Source organism: Scyliorhinus torazame, chromosome 11 (assembly GCF_047496885.1).
Source record: "Scyliorhinus torazame isolate Kashiwa2021f chromosome 11, sScyTor2.1, whole genome shotgun sequence".
Classification (NCBI taxonomy): domain Eukaryota; kingdom Metazoa; phylum Chordata; class Chondrichthyes; order Carcharhiniformes; family Scyliorhinidae; genus Scyliorhinus; species Scyliorhinus torazame.
The window spans coordinates 40,284,029-40,306,481 of record NC_092717.1 but is presented as its reverse complement, the minus strand read 5'-3'; the positions used below and the strand labels follow the sequence as shown (position 1 = coordinate 40,306,481).

General features: G+C 46.3%; 1 protein-coding gene across 2 annotated transcripts in view; it reads right to left on the bottom strand.

The window, feature by feature from the left end:
- The window catches only part of timm21 (translocase of inner mitochondrial membrane 21), a 55,311-nt gene extending 44,666 nt beyond the window's left edge, over window positions 1–10,645 (bottom strand). Inside the window, exon 1 of one of the 2 annotated variants that reach the window (XM_072467154.1) lies at window positions 9,845–10,645. In XM_072467154.1, coding sequence (XP_072323255.1) covers window positions 9,845–10,154 — 310 coding nt within the window. In that variant the 5' untranslated portion in view covers window positions 10,155–10,645. The remainder of the gene's footprint in view (window positions 1–9,844) is intronic. The other variant, XM_072467155.1, reaches the window with a different exon arrangement.
- Between the last annotated feature and the right edge of the window lie 11,808 nt (window positions 10,646–22,453).

The window sequence follows — 22,453 nt, the reverse complement described above, 5'->3', positions numbered from 1 at the left end:
AATTGTAATTGCAGATTACTGTGTGTGAAGAACTACTTGGCATCATTCTGAATTGGGCCCCTCCACTTATTCCAGCAGCATTCATCTCGATATTATGTTCTGAATTTACATCTCGGATGTGATCACTATACTCAGGGTTCCACTAACATCCCAGTCTCCCCACAAATATACAAATGAATGACGTGACAATAATCTCAATTATTGCATTCCTTGGTTTATTATTTTGCCTTCCTGTCTTTTCTAGGCAACATTGTTCTCAAATCACCACCACCAGAAACAAAATAACTGGCCAATCAGCACATTGCTTTAGGTGGCACCATGCTGTTGACAAATTGGTTCTCACAATGAAATACAGTCTATGCTGCTCTGGATCAAAGGAATTCATGTACAGTTTTTTTTTAAATTTAGATGTCATGGGCATCACTTGTATCACAATCCCAGTTGATGTTACAACTGGATGAGAAGATCCCAGAATGGCACCCTAGCTCAAAAGACTATAAGTGTGGAGGAACAGACTCACAGCATCGCTAATTAGTTTTAACAAGACAAAAAAATAAACAAACATAAAAAGTTGAATTATTATACAATACTCCTTTACCCTCCCCTTAGCTTAACAATTACACACAGGGCTTTAGGAGTAACACAGATTACAAAGTACATCTTAATCTACAATAGTCTCATTAACTCACATTACGACACCCTGGGCTAGTACGTGGTCAATTCCAGCCCTTCAAGCCCCAGAATCTCAACACAAGTGAATTAACCAATGAGTTGTATAAAGGTTCTGAGATCTTTGGCCCTTGATTGCTCCAATGACGTACAGGCACCAGATTTGTAAGTGAAACACAACAATTGTTTACTTATAGCAAGAACAAGAGATAAGACATGAAACAATTATAATAGAATAACGGCCAACTAATCTATTATTACCCCCTTTTACAGTCCCACCCTCTACCCAAACAAGACAAACACATGCAGAAGAAGGGGGAGGGCAAAAATAAATTAATGTGAGTTGGAAGATGAGTGCCCTTGCTTCAGCTGTTGAAGTTGTTTTTTCAGCTGACTGTCCTTCAAGGATGCAGAGTGATTGAGAACCACCGGTTGGATGGCTGATGAGGATCTTCTGGCTGCAACATTCAGTCCAAATCCCCAGACTGTGGGACTCACTTTAACTCTTATTAACCGAGGCCTTTACTCGAAGGATCGCCTCAGGTCTGACTTGTTTCCAACTCCACCAGAATGACCAACAACAATTCCGAGGAAAGAACAGAGTTCTTTACACAAGATTGAAAGAAGGTTTTTTTTTAAAAAACAACTTACCCTGCTTTCAGCTAGTGGTTGTGACTGAACGTCCTTGCCATTCAATCTGACAGTAGAGAAAGATCTTTACTTTGAACCTTTAGACATAGTCCACCAGGTGAGAGAGCGAGATCAGTGCTTTAACCCACCAGCTTCTTGATCAAAATAAAACTAAAAGTCAAAACAGAGTCTCACAGAGTAAGGTATACTCCAGAAAAAAACCTGACCTATCAGCACAATCCACTGACACGGCCCAGCAATCTGGAACAATCTGTTGGCCGACAGCCAGGCCAATCAAGATGTGTCATCATTGATGTCAGAACAACAGCACAGCCTGCTGGAAGTTTGTTTTTTAATTTAAGGGTGAAGTCGATCTTAAAGGTGGAGGTCCTATTAATTGTCCAGGTCCCAAAATTATAAAAGCCAAACAAAATAAAATAAAGGGAATAAACAAGGGACAAACAGCGATTAACGGGAGGGTCCTTACACACCGAGTCCCCTTTAAGCAGACAAGATGTTCTGAACCCAAGTTAGTGTCTGTGGTATTCTCCTCAGAATCCACCCAGATAATTGTCACGTGAGAATTTCCAAATTCAACTCCCATAAATATGCTTTGAAATCGTCTCTCATAATAATAATGCTTTTCCTTGGAGGTTTACACTACAAAATCCAATCAAGGTTTTTCAAATACTTCTGCTTTGCTTTTAACAGAGTCCCGTTCAGGAGTTTACACCATCCCCTTTTATGTTTCCTTTGTCTTAACTGATTTTATACAAACTCCCGAGATCCAGCTACTGATTTCCATTGTTATTTCAACTCGCGTTCCACAGGCTGAAGGAAAATCTCACAAACCTGAAAATAACTTCAGATATTTTTCTGGCGTTTCAGCCTTCTTCTCAGTTCGGTCTGATTTTACTGAACATTGCTCCGTTTTAGTACCTATAACCTCAAACTTCTTGGAAACCTCTCTTCATTTGTCTAGTTTCCTTAACTCGCTTCTCTTCAGATCTCTGTACTTCTTGTTTACTCCATGGTATGGCCCTAGCCTTCTAAACCAACTGCTTCTAACAGAGCTGTGAGAGCTGCCTCTCACTCACTACTCATCTCCAACTGCAAACAAATTAGCTAAACTAAAACTTAAAAGCTTCTCAACCTTAAAATGCCCCAGTTGTTAAACAACCACCGCTGGTTTATTTATTCTTCATGCTGTAGCCGCCTTGATGCACAATAGAAACACAGTGGGAACTTAACCAACCACCAACCACCACACATACTAACGCCTTTGTTCAGCATGAATCTAGCTATAGGTTTTACCCTTCCAGGCACAGAAACATTAAACCCACATAAAACTATACTTTATATCTAATGCTTATCAATACAAATCCTTTAAAACTACCTTCATTTTCCTAACACTGGCAAGGCCTATATTTATTGCCAATCCTTAATCATCCTTGGTGCGGGAGTTTCTTTCTTGTGTTACACGGCATGTGGCATAGGTACACTTGTGGCCATCTAAAATGGCCACCCGCAAAGAATGATGGGAGTTGTGGTCAGGTTTGGGACACAGACAAGCTGCAGCTTGTACCTTTGCAAATGGCAGCCCAGACGTATGCAGGAATTCACACCTACAAAAGGGCCATCCAAGGCGATTCAAGTACCAATGGGACCATCAGGTCCATCGCATCATCTTCCAGACCAGGCGGCACCGAGGTCCTGCTTGGAACCCTCCCAGGACTGGCCACTGAGTGCCCACCCCAAATGTGATGTGGCAGCCCCTGATTGGATGTGACCAATCAGAGGGTGGAGCCCTGAGGAATTGATTGACAGTGACCCAGAAACTGCCCACAAAAGGGGCGGGGAAAACTCAAGCCCGTTAAAAGAAAATGAAATGATTTCTGTCTCTTTTGGACCGGCCTGTGTGCGACCAATTGCAGCATATCAACTAGCCAAGTTCAAGGACCTGCGATTGCTACCTGAAGGACGAGCCCAGCCAAGATGAACCTGAAGACTTGCAACCGACCATGTGGACCCGGATAAAGGCCTTATCTCGCACAGTGCCGGTCACTCGTAAGTAAAGCTCATCTTAGTTGTTAGGTGTAGTTTAGTACGGAGCCACGTGTATTTTTGCATAGAGATACAAGTCTTGTGTTATTAATAAACTGTGTTTTGAGCTATCATACTGGTTGTGTGGTCATCTGGTCAATATAAGAAACAGCTTGTGGTTCATATAAAGAGTAAAAAGGCAACACACTGAACAGTGCTGTTAGGCAGGGAGTTGAAAGAATTTGACGCAGTGACAATGAAGGGACGACAATGTATTTTCAAGTCAGGATGGTGCGTGCTGTGGAAGGGAAACTTAGAGTTGATGATGATGCTCCCATGCACCAGCTGCTTATGTCCATCTCGATGGTACAGGTTGCACGGTCCTGTCGAAGACGTGCATTTTATAGATGGTATTTACTGCAGCCACATTGGTAGGACTGAACATTTATGGTGATGGATGGGATGCTGACCTACCAGACTGCTTTATCCTGGATGGTGTTGGGCTTCGAGTAGATGGAGCTGAACCAAGGCAAGTGAAAAGTATCACACTCTTGACTTGTATCTTGTAGATACTGGACAGTCTTAGAGTCAGGTTGTCACTAAGGAGGTAGAGATGGGCAAGCTAATGGGGCTAAAGGTAGACAAGTCTCCTGGCCCTGATGGAATGCATCCCAGAGTGCTAAAAGAGATGGCTAGGGAAATTGCAAATGCACTAGTGATAATTTACCAAAATTCACTAGGCTCTGGGGTGGTCCCGGCGGATTGGAAATAAGCAAACATGACACCACTGTTTAAAAAAGGAGGTAGGCAGAAAGCGGGTAATTATAGGCCAGTGAGCTTAACTTCAGGCGTAGGGAAGATGCTGGAATCTATCATCAAGGAAGAAATAGCGAGGCATCTGGATGGAAATTGTCCCATTGGGCAGACGCAGCATGGGTTCATAAAGGGCAGGTCGTGCCTAACTAATTTAGTGAAATTTTTTGAGGACATCAACAGTGCGGTAAATAACGGGGAGCCAATGGATGTGGTATATCTGGATTTTCAGAAAACCTTTGACAAGGTGCCACACAAAAGGTTGCTGCATAAGATAAAGATGCATTGCATTAAGGGTAAAGTAGTAGCATGGATAGAGGATTGGTTAATTAATAGAAAGCAAAGATGCGATTAATGGGTGTTTCTCTGGTTGGCAATCAATAGCTAGTGGTGTCCCTCAGGGATCAGTGTTGGGCCCACAATTGTTCACAATTTACATAGGTGATTTGGAGTTGGGGACCAAGGGCAATCCAAGTTTGCAGACGACACTAAGATGAGTGTAAAGCAAAAAGTGCAGAGGATACTGGAAGTCTGCAGAGGGATTTGGATAGGTTAAGTGAATGAGTTAGGGTCTGGCAGATGGAATACAATGTTGACAAATGTGAGGTTATCCATTTTGGTAGGAATAACAGCAAAAGGGATTATTATTTAAATGATAAAATACTAAAACATGCTGCTGTGCAGAGACCTGGGTGTGCTAGTGCATGAGTCGCAAAACGTTGGTTTACAGGTGATTAAGAACGCAAATGGAATTCTGTCCTTAATTGCTAGAGGGATGGAGTTTAAGACTAGGGAGGTTATGCTGCAATTGTATAAGGTGTTAGTGAGGCCACACCTGGAGCATGGTGTTCAGTTTTGGTCTCCTTTCCTGAGAAAGGACGTACTGGCGCTGGAGGGTGTGCAGAGGAGATTCACTAGGTTAATCCCAGAGCTGAAGGGGTTGGATTACGAGGAGAGGTTGAGTAGACTGGGACTGTACTCTTTGGAATTTAGAAAGATGAGGGGGGATCTTATAGAAACATATAAAATTATGAAGGGAATAGATAGGATAAATGTAGGCAGGTTGTTTCCACTGGTGGGTGAAAGCAGAACTAGGGGGCATAACCTCAAAATAAGGGGAAGTAGATTTAGGACTGAGTTTAGGAGGAACTTCTTCACCCAAAGGGTTGTGAATCTATGGAATTCCTTGTCCAGTGAAGCAGTAGAGGCTCCTTCATTAAATGTTTTTAAGATAAAGATAAATAGTTTTTTGAAGAATAAAGGGATTAAGGGTTATGGTGTTCGGGCCGGAAAGTGGAGCTGAGTCCACAAAAGATCAGCCATGATCTCATTGAATGGCGGAGCAGGCTCGAGGGGCCAGATGTCCTACTCCTGCTCCTAGTTCTTATGTCCTTATGTTTATTAATCGCTGCAGAATGCCAACACAGGAGTTCTAGATTCCTACCATATTCTGTGCGAAATATTTTTTCCTCAATTTCCAACTGCTTACCTTAAATCTATGCCTCCCTGGTAATTGACTCCTCTACTAAGGGAAAAAGGATTCATCCTAAACTTAGATTAAGTGTCAGTCTTTGTCATAGAACTTTCAAACTTCAAGTAAATTAAACAGCCGAAGGGAGACGCCTAGCAGTGACAGTTATCTGTCTATCAACTGAAAATAGTTAGTTTTCTTCCTTTGTTGTGGTCCATGTGGGAGACAATAACATAGGTAGAACTAGGAATGTGTTCTGCTAAAAGAATCTGAGGAGTTAGGGTCCAAATTAAAATGCAGGACAACAAAGGTGATCATCTTTGGATTGTGGACAGGACTCTAAACTATCAGCGTTTGGGTGAAGGGAGGTTGAGAAAGGTTGAGGTATCGATACAATATAGCCATGTGGTTAAAGACAGGTATAGTGGAATAGGAAATTTAATAATAATAATCTTTACTGTCACAAATAGGCTTACATTAACACTGCAATGAAGTCACTGTGAAAACCCCCTAGTCACCATACTCCGGTGCCTGTTCGGGTCACTGAGCAAGAATTTAGAATGTCCAAATTACCTAACAGCGCGTCTTTCGGGTCTTGTGGAAGAAACCGGAGCACCCGGAGGAAACCCACACAGGCGTAAACGTAGGGAAAATGTGCAGACTCCGCACAGACAGTGACCTAAGCCGGGAATCGAACCTAGGACCCTGGCGCTGTAACCACTGTGCTACCATGCTGTACAACAGCAAATAAGGTAATTGCAGGGAGTAGAAGTAAAAAAAATGAAATTATAGGTTCTTTATTTGAATGCATGAAGCATCTGTAATAAGATATATTAAATAGTGGCACAAGGTCGATGAATTAGATTTAATCACCGTTACAGAGACATGGTTGCAAGATGATCAAGGTTGGGAAACAAATATTCCAGGGTACACAATATTTCAGAAAACCAGAATGGCAAAAAAGAGTGATAGCTCTGATAGTAAACGACGACATAAGGACATCAGTGAGAAAGGATCTGACCTCAGAAGAAGATGAAGTTGAATCAGTATATGAGGAAATTGGGACTAGCAACCTTCATATAGGCTGGACCAACGAAATTGGCAAGCGTGGTCAAGAAGATGAGTTGTAGAATATTTTGTAAGTTTCTTGGAGCAATACGTTGTGGAACTGACTCGAGATAAAACAGGAATAAAGTATTGTGCAATGAAGCAGGACTAATTAGTAATGTCAGAGAAACCACGGGGAAATTGGTCAGAATATCATTGCATTCCAAGTTAAATCTCAAAGTGACATATTCTAATCACAAACAAGAATCTTCAACTTAAACAAAGCTAATTACATAGGTACGAGGAGAGAACTGGCTCAAGTTGATTGGGTAAATGGACTAAAAGGTATGAAGGTAAATGAACAGTGAGAAACATTTAAAGAAACTCAGCAAAATTCATTCCACTGAAAAATAAACACTCACCAAGAAAGGGCTATCTGTGGCTCATTCATAAAGTTAGGGATAGTATTGGATTAAAAGAAGAGATTTACAATGTTGCGAAAAAAAGTAGCAAATCTGAGGTTTTTTTTTTAAATGAGCCACCAACAAGTTGATAAAAAGGGAAAACAAACAAAATAGGGGAGTAAACTACCCAGAAATACAAAAACCTATTGCAAGAGCTTTTATAAGTAGATAAATAGAGTAGCTAAAGTAAATGTTAATCCTTTGAAAGCAGAGGCAGGAGAAACTATCAAAGGGAATGAGGAAACGGCAGAGGCTCTAAACAAATATTGCGCCTTTCTTCACGGTAGCAGGCACAGGTTTCAACCAGAAATAGGCAGCAACCTATGAGTCAAAAGGGTGAGGAAATTAATGAGAAAAGGCATTGGAGAAATTTAAAGAACGACAATCTGACGGCCAACACGCTAGGGTTCTAAACAAGATAGCTCCAGGGATAACAGATGCGTTATGATTTTCTAAAATTCCTTGGGTTTGGGAACGACCCCATCAGGTTGGAAATTGGCAAATCTTGCTCTGTTTTTCAAAGGAGGTAAAGCGAAAACATGGACTTACAGGCCAGTTAGCTTCATATCAGTTGTTACGAAAATGCTGGAGTTTATTACTAAGGAAGTCAGAACAATGTATATAGAAAAGCAAGTTATGATTAGAACAAGTCAACTTGGTTTTACTAAAGGAAAATCCTGTTTGACAAATTTATCAGAGTTTTTTTTAGGATGCAACTCATGGGGTAGGTAAAGTGAAGCAGTAGATGTAGAATACCTGATTTCCAAGTGGCATTTGATCGGCAAGATAGAGCTCATGGAGATGGGGCAATATATTACCCGCATGAACAGCGGATAGAAAGCAGAAAGTGAGCATAAACGGGTGTTTTTTTCCAAGTTGGCAGGCAGTGAATAGTGAAATGTCACAAAGATCAGTTCTCACTACGTACAACCTATATGAATGACTTAGATGCTAAGACACAGTAACATATTCACTTGCTGATGCTGCGCTTGACAAATATAAATTTCTTTACCCGTCAGTCTGGCCTCAATAAAAGTCGAGATGGATTTGCAGGTATAGCATTAGTTATTTTATTTGACTTGCAAGTCTGACTCATTTCACACAGGTACAGAACACACCCTGCTTTCTGCACCTCCGGAATCGAGTGACTCTGTAGAACAAAGAAATCTCTACTGATACATTCAAATGGCATCAGGTTTCACATACACGATTCCCATAGGTCATCCTATACCCCTCCTGACCTGGCCATACAACCTAATTGGCTCACTTCCCCTCCATTCCTCTGGCCCCCTATTACCCAGCATCCTTTTCACCTCCGTAGCTGGACACCCCTCCCCCTTGCTTCGCCATGCGTTCTGAAATCCTTTGTCTGTAAACTAATAAAATCAGATCAGCCTATCTACATTACAGTAACTAATATATCTAAAGTAACTATTTAATATCACATTCATCACGCTAAGTGGAAAGATAAGCTGTGGGGAGGACACAAAGAGGCTGAAAAGAGATAGACAGGTTATGTGAGTGGGTAACAAGATGCTGGATGGAGTATGATGTAAGGAAACGTGAAGTTATTCTCTTTGGTCATAAGAATAAAGAAAGCAGAATATTTTCCAAAGGGGTGAAACTTGCAAGTGTTGATGTTCAATGAGACCTGGGTGTACTCATACAAGGAACACAGAAAGTTAGCATGTAGCTGCAGCAAGCAATTAAGAAGGCAAGTGGCATGTTAGCCTTTATTGCAAGGAGATTGGAGGACAGGGATGAAGACGTTTTATTGCAGTTGTGCAGTGTTTTGGTGAGACCACATCGGGAATACTGCAGTATTAGTCTCCACATTTAAGAAAGGATATCCTTGCATTAAGTTTGTATAGCAAAGGTTAACTACACTGATGATGGGGTTGCCCTGGGAAAATTGGGCTTATATCCTCTGGTTTGGAAGAATGAGAGGTGATCTCTTTGAAAGCTACAACAATCGAAAAGGGGGGTGTAGTGGATGCTGAGAGATTGTTTCTGCCTGCCGGATAAGGAATCTCAAAACACGGGAGCACAGTTTCAGGGTGGGGTGGCGATCATTTCGGACGGAGATGAGAATAAATTTCTTCACTCATAGGGTTGTGAATTCTCTACCCCGGCATTTTGCAGATGCACCATCGTTGAATACATTCAAGGCTGGGATAGACAGACTTTTGGTCTCACGGAATTATGGGGAGCGGGCAGGAAAGTGGAGTTGAAGCTCAAGATCAGTCACGATCGCATTGAAGGGTTCAGCAGGCGTGATGCCCCATATTTCTCGTGTGTTTCTACTCTGTCAGGTAGGTTCTAACCAAACATGTGGAACACTTTGGGATATGTCCAGTGCCCTGATAAGTGCAGTCCAAATGAAAGTTGTTTGCATCAAACTATTTTCCTCGGATCACTCATCAATAGTCCCGAAAGACATGCTATTAGGTAATTTGGACATTCTGAATTCTCCCTCAGTGTATCCGAACAGGTGCTGGAATGTGGCGACTCGGGGCTTTTCACAGTAACTTCATTGCATTATTAATGTAAGCCTACTTGTGACAATAGAGATTATTATTATTATTACTCACTGTCCTCTTCCATTTTCTTCAACATGCAACCTTGTATTCTGGACTGAGGGAAGGGGAATGAATAGCTGACCCACCTTCTTCAAACTTAGTTCGAGGGATACCTTTGCAACAATTACCTTTCTGAGTTGTTGATGCGGGTGGCGCACTCCTTTTTAAAGATACTTTGTTGTCTGGCTTCCTTTCTGGAGCTGGATTTTTCAGTCTAGTCTCTGTAAAAATGCACCGACTGGGAGCGGAACCTACACAGTAAAGCGAGTCCAGTTTTTGGAACAGACCAGCGCTGATTCCTGCAGTTCCGGGCCTTGCAAAATACAGGTTACTGAATCCGGAGGGTAAGGAGTACCGCAGCCGGAGTTGCGTTTTGTACTGGGGCATCAGCCTTACTCCGTGGATGCACATCGCTCGCACAACATAAACGTTGGCCATTTTTGAAATGCCGACAAGTTATGTGTTCCGAGTATGTTGCGACCTCGTTGCCATTGTTCAATCGAACAGATCAATGGGATATGTAGTTTAGTCAGCTTGTCGTTTGCAAGATCGCAATTGGACAGAAAACTACAAAACCCATGTTACATTCCTGCCTTAGTTCTGAATTGGTTGCAGGATATGTGATATGGCTGCAGCTCAAACGGCAAGAGTACATCTATTTTAGGTCCTCAACTGTCCCAAATCAGAGATGATTCCAAAACACAAAGCGAACACTTAAGCATAATGCAATCCGTACTCATATAAAATGCCAATTAGGCATCAGGTGTCATTTCTCGTGAACAAAAGTGCCTCCTTTCGAGGAGCACAAACAACTTCCAAATCGTAAGTAAAGCAGAAGGAAACATTAATATACTTCCCGTTGTCGACACACTCCAGATCCTCTGGTGTTTGTAAAGAGCCTCAAATATACTCGCAAATACAGCACACACCATCTGCAGGGACACCAATGTGCAGGTTTGGCTACGAAGAACATTAACAGGAGCAGTTGCAACCACATGATTCCCTTGGGCTTGTTCCCACATCCAATATGACCATGGCTGATCATTACAGAGGCAGGCATTTGAGCCTAATGACCCTCTTGGGTCATAATGTGCAGTCGAGACATTTGGTGACCACCTGGGTTGGAGCAGTTCCATGGCGTGGTTCTCTGACTTGCTGCCCCCCTCTTGCCTGCATGTGACTCAAGACTCTTAGCAAATATGGTTGACTCTTAACTGCCCTCTGAAATGGCCAAGCAAGTCACTCAGTTGTACCAGACTGCGACAGAAAAGCATAAGGAGAATAAAACCTGGCATTGGCGTAGGGACTGGATTTGAGAAAAGCACACCACGGGTTCAATTTTGTGGCCATGTGCTTGAGTGTGAGCACAACGCGGCTGGTAGAACCTGAGAGAGGCCTCTTGCAAGCTTCCTGGCAGCCTTCACGCCTCGTGGGATCTAACCAGGTCCGCAAGGTGTTGGCATCATGCCCAGTAGGGGCGTGACCAAACGGCACACCTAAGTAGGTTTTAAACCTCCGGCCTCCCGGGATCTAACGGCCTTCTAGGGTGGCTGCAACCCCGCACCATTCAGTACTGATCCACACAACCGTGGACCAGGCAGAACGGCACCCTGAAGGTCTCCCGGCCATTGGAGACCTCCAGGGTAGTTAGGAATAGTGCAGAATGGCTCAATGGTCCTCCCCTGGTACGCGGGCAGCTTTTCACTGACCAGCTGGCACTGTGATGTCTGGGTGACACTGCCTAGTTGGCCGGATCACTGCTTAGGTGCCAGGGTGGCATTGCAAGGGTGCCTGGGTGCCATGGTGACACTGTCAAGGGTCAGTGCCCAAGGGGGGTGCATGGCAGGTAAGTAGGGGTCTCTGGGGTGTTGGGGGGTGATGGCTGGAGGGTAGGGCCTGTGAGGAGTCGTGGAGGGGCCTGAAGAGGGGGGGGACCAGCAAGCACCCCATAGTGGGGTATCCTCACTTGGGGGAGTGTGGAGAATTGCACATGTATTTGGGGGTGACACTGCCCGTGGGTGGGGGGTATGAGCAGGTCCACAAGCTCACTTAAAGATCGGGACACCCTTTTAAAATGGCGGACCGATCTCTGAGTTTAGCTCCCCAGCGCTGAAAAAATTCTGTGTGGGCTAAACCGGTGAGATACTCCCTGGGCCCAACAAAGTGACTAAGTATCATTTGATAGTGGTGAGGAACTTGAAACTCCCTGAAAAACAGGTTAAATTCTGTCCCATGGTCAATCAGCCCTGAACAGTCCTCCTCACTAACATCTTGAGAACTTGTTCCAAAATTGGGAGATCAGTCCCACAGGCTAGCAACAGGCTGACAACTGGATCATATCTTAAAGCTAATGTCACAGATTCCTCCATCAACTCTTGGGTCAGTCCTATTCCATTGGCAGGCCAGACCTACCAGGGGTGGTGGCACAGTGGTATACAGTCAGGCAGGAGTGGTCAGGGAGTCCTTAACATTGACTCAGGACCTATGAAATCTCATTGCATTAGGCTAAACATGGGCAAAGAAACCCTGCTGATTACTATTTATCAAGTTGCTTAGAGATGCTGCTCCAAGTTGAACACCACTTGAAAGAAGGACTGATAGGCCCCTACCTTCCAGCATGATTCGTGACTTAAGTCGCTGGTGCACTGCACATGCGCAGCGCGACAACTCAGTAGTGCAGACGTTCAGACATGCCTACTGGAAGCGGGCGGCATTTAAACTACTCGCCAGTTTATTTTTGACTGCTTGAAGTCCTGCGCTGGAGCAGCTGAATGAAAAATCCAGCTGCAGCGCTAACTTGGGCCACTTACCTGGATGCTTGGTGAGTTTTTAATTTTACACCTTTTTATTGACACGGAAATTTTTCGGTCTAGCAGAGACATTGGGAGACAGTTTATGGTAGGTTAATGTTTTATTTTATTAGTGTTTCACATTTATAAATATGTTTAAAATGCAAATAAAATGTAAAGAAGATATATTTTTATTTTTTTAAACTTTGGTTTGCCATGAGGTTGTTAATTCCATTAAAGGAACTATAATGGCTAGAATGCGGCGATCACGCGCGAACGAGTATGATTGTCCACCTAAGATACTCCATGTTCCTGGTCACGGGTTCTGTCGGTCCATGCGTGGCTGATGACCTCGACCTTAGAGCCACACCTTCAATCACTCACTTGGCAGGAGTTTCCAAAAGGTGGCATTGCTCCTTGGCTGCTAAGTCGCAGGTATTCCTTTTCCGGGCCTCCTCTTGCCATTGGCTGTTCTTGACGTATTGTGACCCATCAGTCAGGAGGATCCTCCAAGTAGGACTCTTCTGAGCAAAGGTCTCCCAGCCATGGACGCCTATGATCCATTTCTTGAAGTAAGCATCCAAGATGTCTTTGAAGAGCTTCCTTCGTCTTCCTCTTGTTCGGGACCCTTCTGTGGTGTTGGGTGCTCTGTTGCAGATGAGCCAACACAGTTGTATGTGGTACAACTCTATTTTATTTTAACTCTTATAATACAGTTCGTTCTGGATACTCTGCACGTGCTGTCTCCCTGAGTGTGTTTGGTAACAGATCTGTCCTGGTCCTCCTCTGCAGCTAATACTGACCACCGGGGGTCGTGTCTGTGCTTTTATATCTTTCTGTCATTGGTTGTGGTGTGTGTTCTGATTTGTCTGTTGGTGTGTTTATCATGATGTGTGTGTTTGAATATCATGACATCCCCCCTTTTTTACAAAGATATGTGCCTACGTGGTTATAAATATAATTGTGTTGTGAGTGCATCTAAGAGTGTGTGTGTGTGTTGTGTACAGCGTGTGTATATGACGTAACTATTTACATGGGGCGATGTCGGGTGCGTCACACTAACAAGGTTGTACCATAACAAAACTTGGATGCAAGAGAAAAAAAAAAACTTGAACATTGGTCTGGTCAGACGATATCTGGAACAATAAACAACAACAGGTTATAATACAGAAGTGTTTGACTTTTTGAACGTATGAACAGCATTATAAGTCCAGTCTAATGGGTGACCGCCTCAAGAATGGGCTGGTCCTCAAGCCGGTTCAGCTGTGGAGATTTGGGGTCACACTGGTTCACCTTGGACTGTTGGAGGTGATGCTGTTGCCGAAGTCTCTACTTTACCATTTGTTGTACTTTGTGCAGTGCTTGGTTTTTTCATTCGTGCAAATATAACATTCAACATCTTTGTTAGTGGTGCCTTGGCTGTGGTTTGGTTCTGGTGGCGATGGAAGGGGCATGATCCGTGGCATCTCCACGAAGTCATCCTTGGGAACCAGTGGAGGATCCGGCGTGTGCGTACGGTTCAGTTGCGAGCGTGGAAGGCGGCGCAAAGCTCGCTGATTGCGCCTACGCACCAATCCATCCGCCCTGCATGCCAGGAACAAGGTGGAGTCTTTTTCTTTTTATGTTTGTGGTGGACGGCATCTTGTAGCCGATGGGTCGTTGCCATCGAAGTAGCACCATCACTAATATCATGCAAGGCGATGACTGTGCCAGATGTGGAAGTTGGCCGAGTCCGTGCACGCTGGTTCCGGCCACCTGCTGTGCCGGAAGGGCGACTCCGCAGAGAAACGTCGAAGCATGTCGCCTTGGAGAGAGAATTGTTGCTCGCATCAACGTCTGGCGATGGCGCGAATTGGTGTTTCCATCTTGGACCGCCGGTGCTGGTTGCCACTGCCGACCCAGTGGGACTGCCACGCGATCCATTCCCTGTCGCCGTGGCATCCGCCGTCACCCTGAGCGTGCCATCACCGAGGCCGCGACACCGCCCGTCCGGAGCAAGGTCTGGCGTGCGCAAATCAGAGTCGGCGCTTGGCTGCTCCCCATCTGGAGTCCGGTCTGCCTTCCGTCGATGCCCCCCGTCCGGAGTCCCAACAGGTTCACTGGAGGCAGCCGAGATTCCCTGAAGCTGCACTTCTGGAGTCGGAACATGCAGGAATGCACCAACCAGTGGAGAGGGTCGAGCCATCGAGGGTGGAAGCGGTGCGCCGCCACCGCAGTCGTCAGTGGTCCCACCGTGATCGTCGAGTGCCTCGGTACGCACTAGGCGAGGTCTGTCACCTTGCACCTTTTGCATGGGAAGTGGGATGCTGTCGTCACTCGTCTCACATCCCGTGGATAGATCCTCATTAGCAGCTTGCTGTTCACTAGGGTTGGGTAAATTGTCAGAGTTTTCTTGGGCTTCCTTGGGCTGGGTGAAGAAGATTTGCTTTGGCAGTCGGGACTCTGGCACCCTAAGCATATGGGCAGCCCAGCGGAGTTGATATTGGATGATCAAGGTCTCGATACTAGTGCTATTGGCTCCTTCAAGGACACTAATGTTAGCGTGTCTGGCCTCCCAGCTGATTCAGAGCTAAAGTACACTTGGATTTTGCAATGTATTTTAAGCTGAGTTTTTTACGAGTCTCCCTGATGTAATGTTCATCCTTAGAAGCCTCAGTGATTACTTCAAATGGTTTAACAAAGCTTAATGCCTCAGTTGATATATGCAAGCCTCCTGTAAGCTAATGTGAACTATCTGCCTGACAAGTATGGCAGCAAATCAATCACCCACACTTAAGAGCGTATTGCCAAAATGGTGTCAGAGATGTGTGCCAGGACACTGCGCTTCAGTAGTGCAATAAGTAGCGTTCATACGTTGAGCTTGGCAATTAATAATTGTCAAAACCCTCTTGCCCCCGGAGGAAACCCACACAGACATGGGGAGAACGTATAAAGTCCACCCAGACAGTCACCCAAGGCCGGAAGTGAACTTGGGTCGCTGGCGTAGTGAGGCAGCAGTACTAACCACTGTGCCGCCACCATTTTCTCCAGGTGTTTCGGTTTCCTCCCTGATGCGCAATCAATTGCACAAAGACGCAGATTGGGTACAACTGTGGCTTTATTGCAGTCAGATGTGTGGCCTCCTGCTGCAGCTGGCGAAATGGCAGGGCAATGGAGGTCATGCATATTTATACAGTTCTTAGTAGGCGGAGCCAGCCGGCAGGGGCTACCGGCGAACCTGTAGTGCAGGTCCTACCTTACATCCCCTAATACAGTGGTTCATCACATTCACTCCCTGTTAAAAATGAGTCCGGCGGGGGTGATGTGAAACTATATACAATTAGTGCAATTATGTATAGTGTTAAGAAGAAAAAAAGAAAAAGTCCATGTTGCCGGTCCGGAGTCCGTCAAAGGTTCACCCGATCCAGTGCTTTGGTGCTTCGTTGGGAGCGGCATAACGGTGGCGGCAGAGTCGGTGCTGGCGGTGGTGGAGGTGGCGCCGATGGCGGTGGTGGAGGTGTTGATGCTGGCCGGTCATTGGGGAACTCTGGGAGCGTGCCAAAGTCCAATTCGTCCTCTTGTGCGGAAATGGGGGGGTGGTCAGTTTTGATGGTGCGGTGGGAGCGGGGGGGGGGGGGGGGCGCATGGGTGGGGAAGTGTGTTGAGGTGGAACCTGACGGTGCCAGTCCCTGATTGAGAAAGTATCTTGGCTGCCGTCGGGGAACTCAACGTAGGCATATTGAGGGCTGGCGTGGAGCAGGTGAACCCTGTCCACCAAGGGGTCCGCCTTGTGGAGTCGGACGTGCCTACGGAGAAGGACCGGTCCTGGAGCTGCGAGCCAAGTCAGGAGCGACACCCCGGATGTGGACTTCCTGGGGAAGGTAAAAATACGTTCATGGGCTGTGTTATTAGTGGCGGTGCACAGTGACCGGATGGAGTTTAGAGCGTCAGGGAGGACCTCCTGCCAGCGAGAGGCTGGGAGGTTCCTGGACCGTAGGGCCAGCTGGACGGCTCTCCAAACCATCCCATTCTCCCGTTCTACTTGCCCGTTTCTCCGGGGGTTGTAGCTGGTCGTCCTGCTGGAGGCTATACCCCTGCTGAGCAGGAACTGACGCAGCTCATCGCTCATGAATGAGGATCCCCTGTCACTGTGGATGTAAGCGGGGAAACCGAACAGAGCAAAGATGGTGTTGAGGGCTTTGGCAGACGTCATATCGAGGCATGGGATGGCGAAGGGGAATCTGGAGTACTCATCAGAGTACTCCATGCAGAGGGCAGTAGAGCGGAGCTGCTGATTGGCCGTTGCAAGGGGAAATTTGCATACGTCCGTGTGCTCACCCTAACTTGGAGGCGTATCTGAACAAGAGACCCTAGCTGTTCAAGTGAAGACAAGCATCCAGCAGAGGGCAGTAGAGTGGAGCTGCTGATTGGCCGTTGCAGGGGAAATTTGCATACGTCCATGTGCTCACCCTAACTTGGAGGTGGTTTGTGGAGGAGCTTTTGTCAGTGACACTTAAACCCGAAACACTTCTTCAGTGTTTCCATCCCTATCCCCTCCTCTAACCAAAAACAAAACCAACCGCTGTAAGGATCAAGAGGAAGGCTCGAGGGCAGGTAGAAGTGGAAAGTTGAACCATGACGTCACAGCCTGCAGGTAAGGGATTGGCTGGTGACTGGTAAGTAGTTTTTATTTATTTTCCCTCAAGTGTTATCGTGCGGGGCGCAGAGGTTGCTAAGTGAGTGCATGCTGAGAAGGGGAGTGAATAACAGGAAAGCTCTTTCTTTCTTTCTTTTTTTTTATCTAGAGGGGATGACAGGGAAGGTAGTGCAATGTTCCTCCTGCAGAATGTTTGAGGTGAGGGACGCCGTCAATGTGCCCGCTGATTTCATCTGTGGGAAGTGCACCCATCTCCAGCTCCTCAGAAACCGCGTTAGGGAACTGGAGCTGGAGTTGGATGAACTTCGGATCATTCGGGAGGCAGAGTTGGTCATGGATAGAAGCTTCAGGGATGTAGTTACTCCGAAGAATAAAGATACATGGGTGACGATGAGAGGGGCTGGGAGGAAGCAGTCAGTACAGGGATCCCCTGTGGCCGTTCCCCTTAGTAACAAGTATACCGGTTTGGATACTGTTGGGGGGGGGGGACTTACCAGGGTTAAGCCATGGGGTACAGGTCTCTGGCACAGAGTCTGTCCCTGTTGCTCAGAAGGGAAGGGGGGAGAGGAGTAGAGCATTAGTCATTGGAGACTCCATAGTTAGGGGGATAGATAGGAGATTCTGTGGGAGCGAGAGAGACTCATGGTTGGTGTGTTGCCACCCAGGTGCCAGGGTGCGTGATCTCTCGGATCGTGTTTTCGGGATCCTTAAGGGGGAGGGGGAGCAGCCCCAAGTCGTGGTCCACATAGGTACCAACGACATAGGTAGGAAAAGGGATGGGGATGTCAGGCAGGAATTCAGGGAGCTAGGGTGGAAACTTAGATCTAGGACAAACAGAGTTATTATCTCTGGGTTGTTACCCGTGCCACGTGATAGGGAGATGAGGAATAGGGAGAGAGAGGAGTTGAACACGTGGCAACAGGGATGGTGCAGGAGGGAGGGTTTAAGATTTCTGGATAATTGGGGCTCATTCTGGGGTTGGTGGGACCTCTACAAACGGGATGGTCTGCACCTGGACCAGAGGGATACCAATATTCTGGGGGGGAAATTTGCTAATGCTTTTCGGGAGGGTTTAAACTAGTTCAGCAGGGGCTTGGGAACCTAAATTGTAGCTCCAGTATACAGGAGGTTGAGAGTAGTGAGGTCATGAGTAGGGTTTCAAAGTTGCAGGAGTGTACCGGCAGGCAGGAAGGTGGTTTAAAGTGTGTCTTCTTCAATGCCAGGAGCATCCGGAATAAGGTGGGTGAACTTGCGGCATGGGTTGGTACCTGGGACTTCGATGTTGTGGCCATTTCGGAGACATGAATAGAGCAGGGACAGGAATAGTTGTTGCAGGTGCCGGGATTTAGATATTTCAGTAAGCTCAGGGAAGGTGGTAAAAGAGGGGGAGGGCTGGCATTGTTAGTCAAATACAGTATTACGGTGGCAGAAAGGACGTTTGCTGAGGACGGGTCTACTGATGTATTATGGGCTGAGGTTAGAAACAGGAAAGGAGAGGTCACCCTGTTAGGGGTTTTCTATAGGCCTCTGAAAAGTTCCAGAGATGTAGAGGAGAGGATTGCAAAGATGATTCTGGATAGGAGCGAAAGCAACAGGGTAGTTGTTATGGGGGACTTTAACTTTCCAAATATTGACTGGAAACGCTATAGTTCGAGTACATTAGATGGGTCCGTTTTTGTCCAATGTGTGCAGGAGGGTTTCCTGACACAGTATGTAGATAGGCCAACGAGAAGCGTGGCCATATTGGATTTGGTACTGGGTAATGAACCAGGACAGGTGTTAGATTTGGAGGTAGGTGAGCACTTTGGTGATAGTGACCACAATTCAATTACGTTTACTTTAGTGATGGAAAGGGATAGGTATATACCGCAGGGCAAGAGTTATATCTGGGGGAAAGGCAATTATGATGCGATGAGGCAAGACTTAGGATACATCGGATGGAGAAGAAAACTGCAGGGGATGGGCACAATGGAAATGTGGAGCTTGTTCAAGGAACAGCTACTGCGTGTCCTTGATAAGTATGTACCTGTCAGGCAGGGAGGAAGTGGTCGAGTGAGCGAACCGTGGTTTACTAAAACAGTCAAAACACTTGTCAAGAGGAAGAAGAGACTTATGTCAAGATGAGGCATGAAGGTTCAGTTAGGGCGCTCGAGAATTACAAGTTAGCTAGGAAGGACCTAAAGAGAGAGCTAAGAAGAGCCAGGAGGGGACATGAGAAGTCTTTGGCAGGTAGGATCAAGGATAACCCTAAAGCTTTCTATAGATATGTCAGGAATAAAAGAATGACTAGGGCAAGAGTAGGGCCAGTCAAGGACAGTAGTGGGAAGTTGTGCTTGGAGTCCGAGGAGATAGGAGAGGGCTAAATGAATATTTTTTGTCAGTATACACACAGGAAAAAGATAATGTTGTCGAGGAGAATACTGAGATTCAGGCTACTAGACTAGAAGGGCTTGAAGTTCGTAAGGAGGAGGTGTTAGCAATTCTGGAAAGTGTGAAAATAGATAAGTCATCTGGGCCGGATGGGATTTATCCTAGGATTCTCTGGGAAGCTAGGGAGGAGATTGCTGAGCCTTTGGCCTTGATCTTAAGTCATCTTTGTCTACAGGAATAGTGCCAGAAGACTGGAGGATAGCAAATGTTGTCCCCTTGTTCAAGAAGGGGAGTAGAGATAACCCCGGTAACTATAGACCAGTGAGCCTTACTTCAGTTGTGGGAAAAATCTTGGAAAGGTTTATATGAGATAGGATGTATAATCATCTGGAAAGGAATAATTTGATTAGAGATAGTCAACACGGTTTTGTGAAGGCTAGGTCGTACCTCACAAACCTTATAGAGTTCTTTGAGAAGGTGACCAAACAGGTGGATGAGGGTAAAGCAGTTGATGTGGTGTATATGGATTTCAGTAAAGCGTTTGATAAGGTTCCCCATGGTAGGCTACTGCAGAAAATACGGAGGCATGGGATTCAGGGTGATTTAGCAGTTTGGATCAGATATTGGCTAGCTGGAAGAAGACCAAGGGTGGTGGTTGATGGGAAATGTTCAGACTGGAGTCCAGTTACTAGTGGTGTACCACAAGGATCTGTTTTGGGGCCACTGCTGTTTGTCATTTTTATAAATGACCTGGAGGAGGGCGTAGAAGGATGGGTGAGTAAATTTGCAGATGACACTAAAGTCGGTGGAGTTGTGGACAGTGCGGAAGGATGTTACAAGTTACAGAGGGACATAGATAAGCTGCAGTGCTGGGCTGAGAGGTGGCAAATGGAGTTTAATGCAGAAAAGTGTGAGGTGATTCATTTTAGAAGGAATAACAGGAAGACAGTACTGGGCTAATGGTAGGATTCTTGGCAGTGTGGATGAGCAGAGAGATCTCGGTGTCCATGTACATAGATCCCTGAAAGTTGCCACCCAGGTTGAGAGGGTTGTTAAGAAGGCGTACGGTGTGTTAGCTTTTATTAGTAGAGGGATTGAGTTTAGGAGCCATGAGGTCATGTTGCAGCTGTACAAAACTCTGGTGCGGCCGCATTTGGAGTATTGCGTGCAATTCTGGTCGCCGCATTATAGGAAGGATGTGGAAGCATTGGAAAGGGTGCAGAGGAGATTTACCAGAATGTTGCCTGGTATGGAGGGAAGATCTTATGAGGAAAGGCTGAGGGACTTGAGGCTGTTTTCGTTAGAGAGAAGAAGGTTAAGAGGTGACTTAATTGAGTCACAAGATGATCAGAGGATTGGATAGGGTAGACAGTGAGAGCCTTTTTCCTCGGATGGTGATGTCTAGCACGAGGGGACATAGCTTTAAATTGAGGGGAGATAGATATAAGACAGATGTCAGAGGTAGGTTCTTTACTCAGAGTAGTAAGGGCGTGGAATGCCCTGCCTGCAACAGTAGTGGACTCGCCAACACTAAGGACATTCAAATGGTCATTGGATAGACATATGAACAATAAGGGAATAGTGTAGATGGGCTTTAGAGTGGTTTCACAGGTCGGCGCAACATCGAGAGCCGAAGGGCCTGTACTGCGCTGTAATGTTCTATGTTCTATGTTCATCAACCACACTGAGAATGTACGTGTTACGGTCGGTGGAGGGGAGGGACCTTTTGAAATCCACGCTGAGGCGTTCAAAGGGCGGGAAGCCTTGACTAGGCGTGCACAATCCAGCCGGTAGAAGTGCGGCTTGCACTCCGCACAGACCTGGAAGTAAGGTGACTGTCCTTACTTCCTCGACGGAGTAGGGCAGATTGCAAGCTATGACCAGATGGTACAAGCGAGTGACCCCCGAGTGACAAAGGCTGTCGTGTAGGGCCCGGAGTTGGTCCACTTGTGCGCTGGCACATGTACCTCGGGAGAGGGCGTCTGGGGGCTCGTTGAGTTTACCGGGGCGATACAAAATCTCGTAATTATAGGTGGAGAGCTCGATTCTCCACCGCAAGATTTTATCATTTTTGATCTTGCCCCACTGTGTGTTATTGAACATGAAGGCTACCGACCGTTGGTCAGTGTGGAGAGTGAATCTCTTACCGGCCAGGTAATGCCTCCAATGGCACACAGCTTCAACGATAGCTTGGGCCTCCTTTTCGACGGATGAGTGTCGAATTGCAGAGGCATGAAGGGTGCGGGAAAAGGATGCCACGGGTCTGCCTGCCTGGTTTAGAGTGGCGGCAAGGGTGACGTCTGAAGCGTCGCTTTCTACTTGAAAAGGCAGTGACTCGTCCACTGCGCGCATCCCGGCCTTAGCGATGTCTGCTCTGATGCGGGCGAAAGTGTGTTGTGCCTCAGCCGCGAGAGGGAATTGGGTGGACTGAATGAGTGGGTGGGCCTTGTCCGCATAGTTTGGGACCCACTGGGTGTAGTAGGAAAAGAACCCCAGGCAGCTTTTGAGGGCCTTGGGGCAGTGGGGGAGGGGAGCTCCATGAGGGGGCGCATGCGGTTGGGGTCGGGGTCGGGCCTGAGAAGTCCGTTTTGGACTACATAACCGAGAATGACTAACCAAGTCGTGCTGAACACACACTTCTCTTTGTTATAGGTCAGGTTGAAAAGAGTGGCAGTGCGGAGGAATTTATCGAGGTTGGCATTCGTAGTCCTGCTGGTCATGGCCGCAGATGGTGACATTATGGCCGCAGATGGTGACATTATCTAAGTACAGAAACGTGACCCGCAAACCGTACTGGTCGACCATTTGGTCCATCTCCCTTTGGAAGACCGAAACCCCAATTGTGACACCGAAAGGGACCCTAAGGAAGTGGTAGAGGCGACCGTCCGCTTCGAAGGCCGTGTATGGATGGTCCGACTTCTGGATCGGGTGCTGGTGGTAGG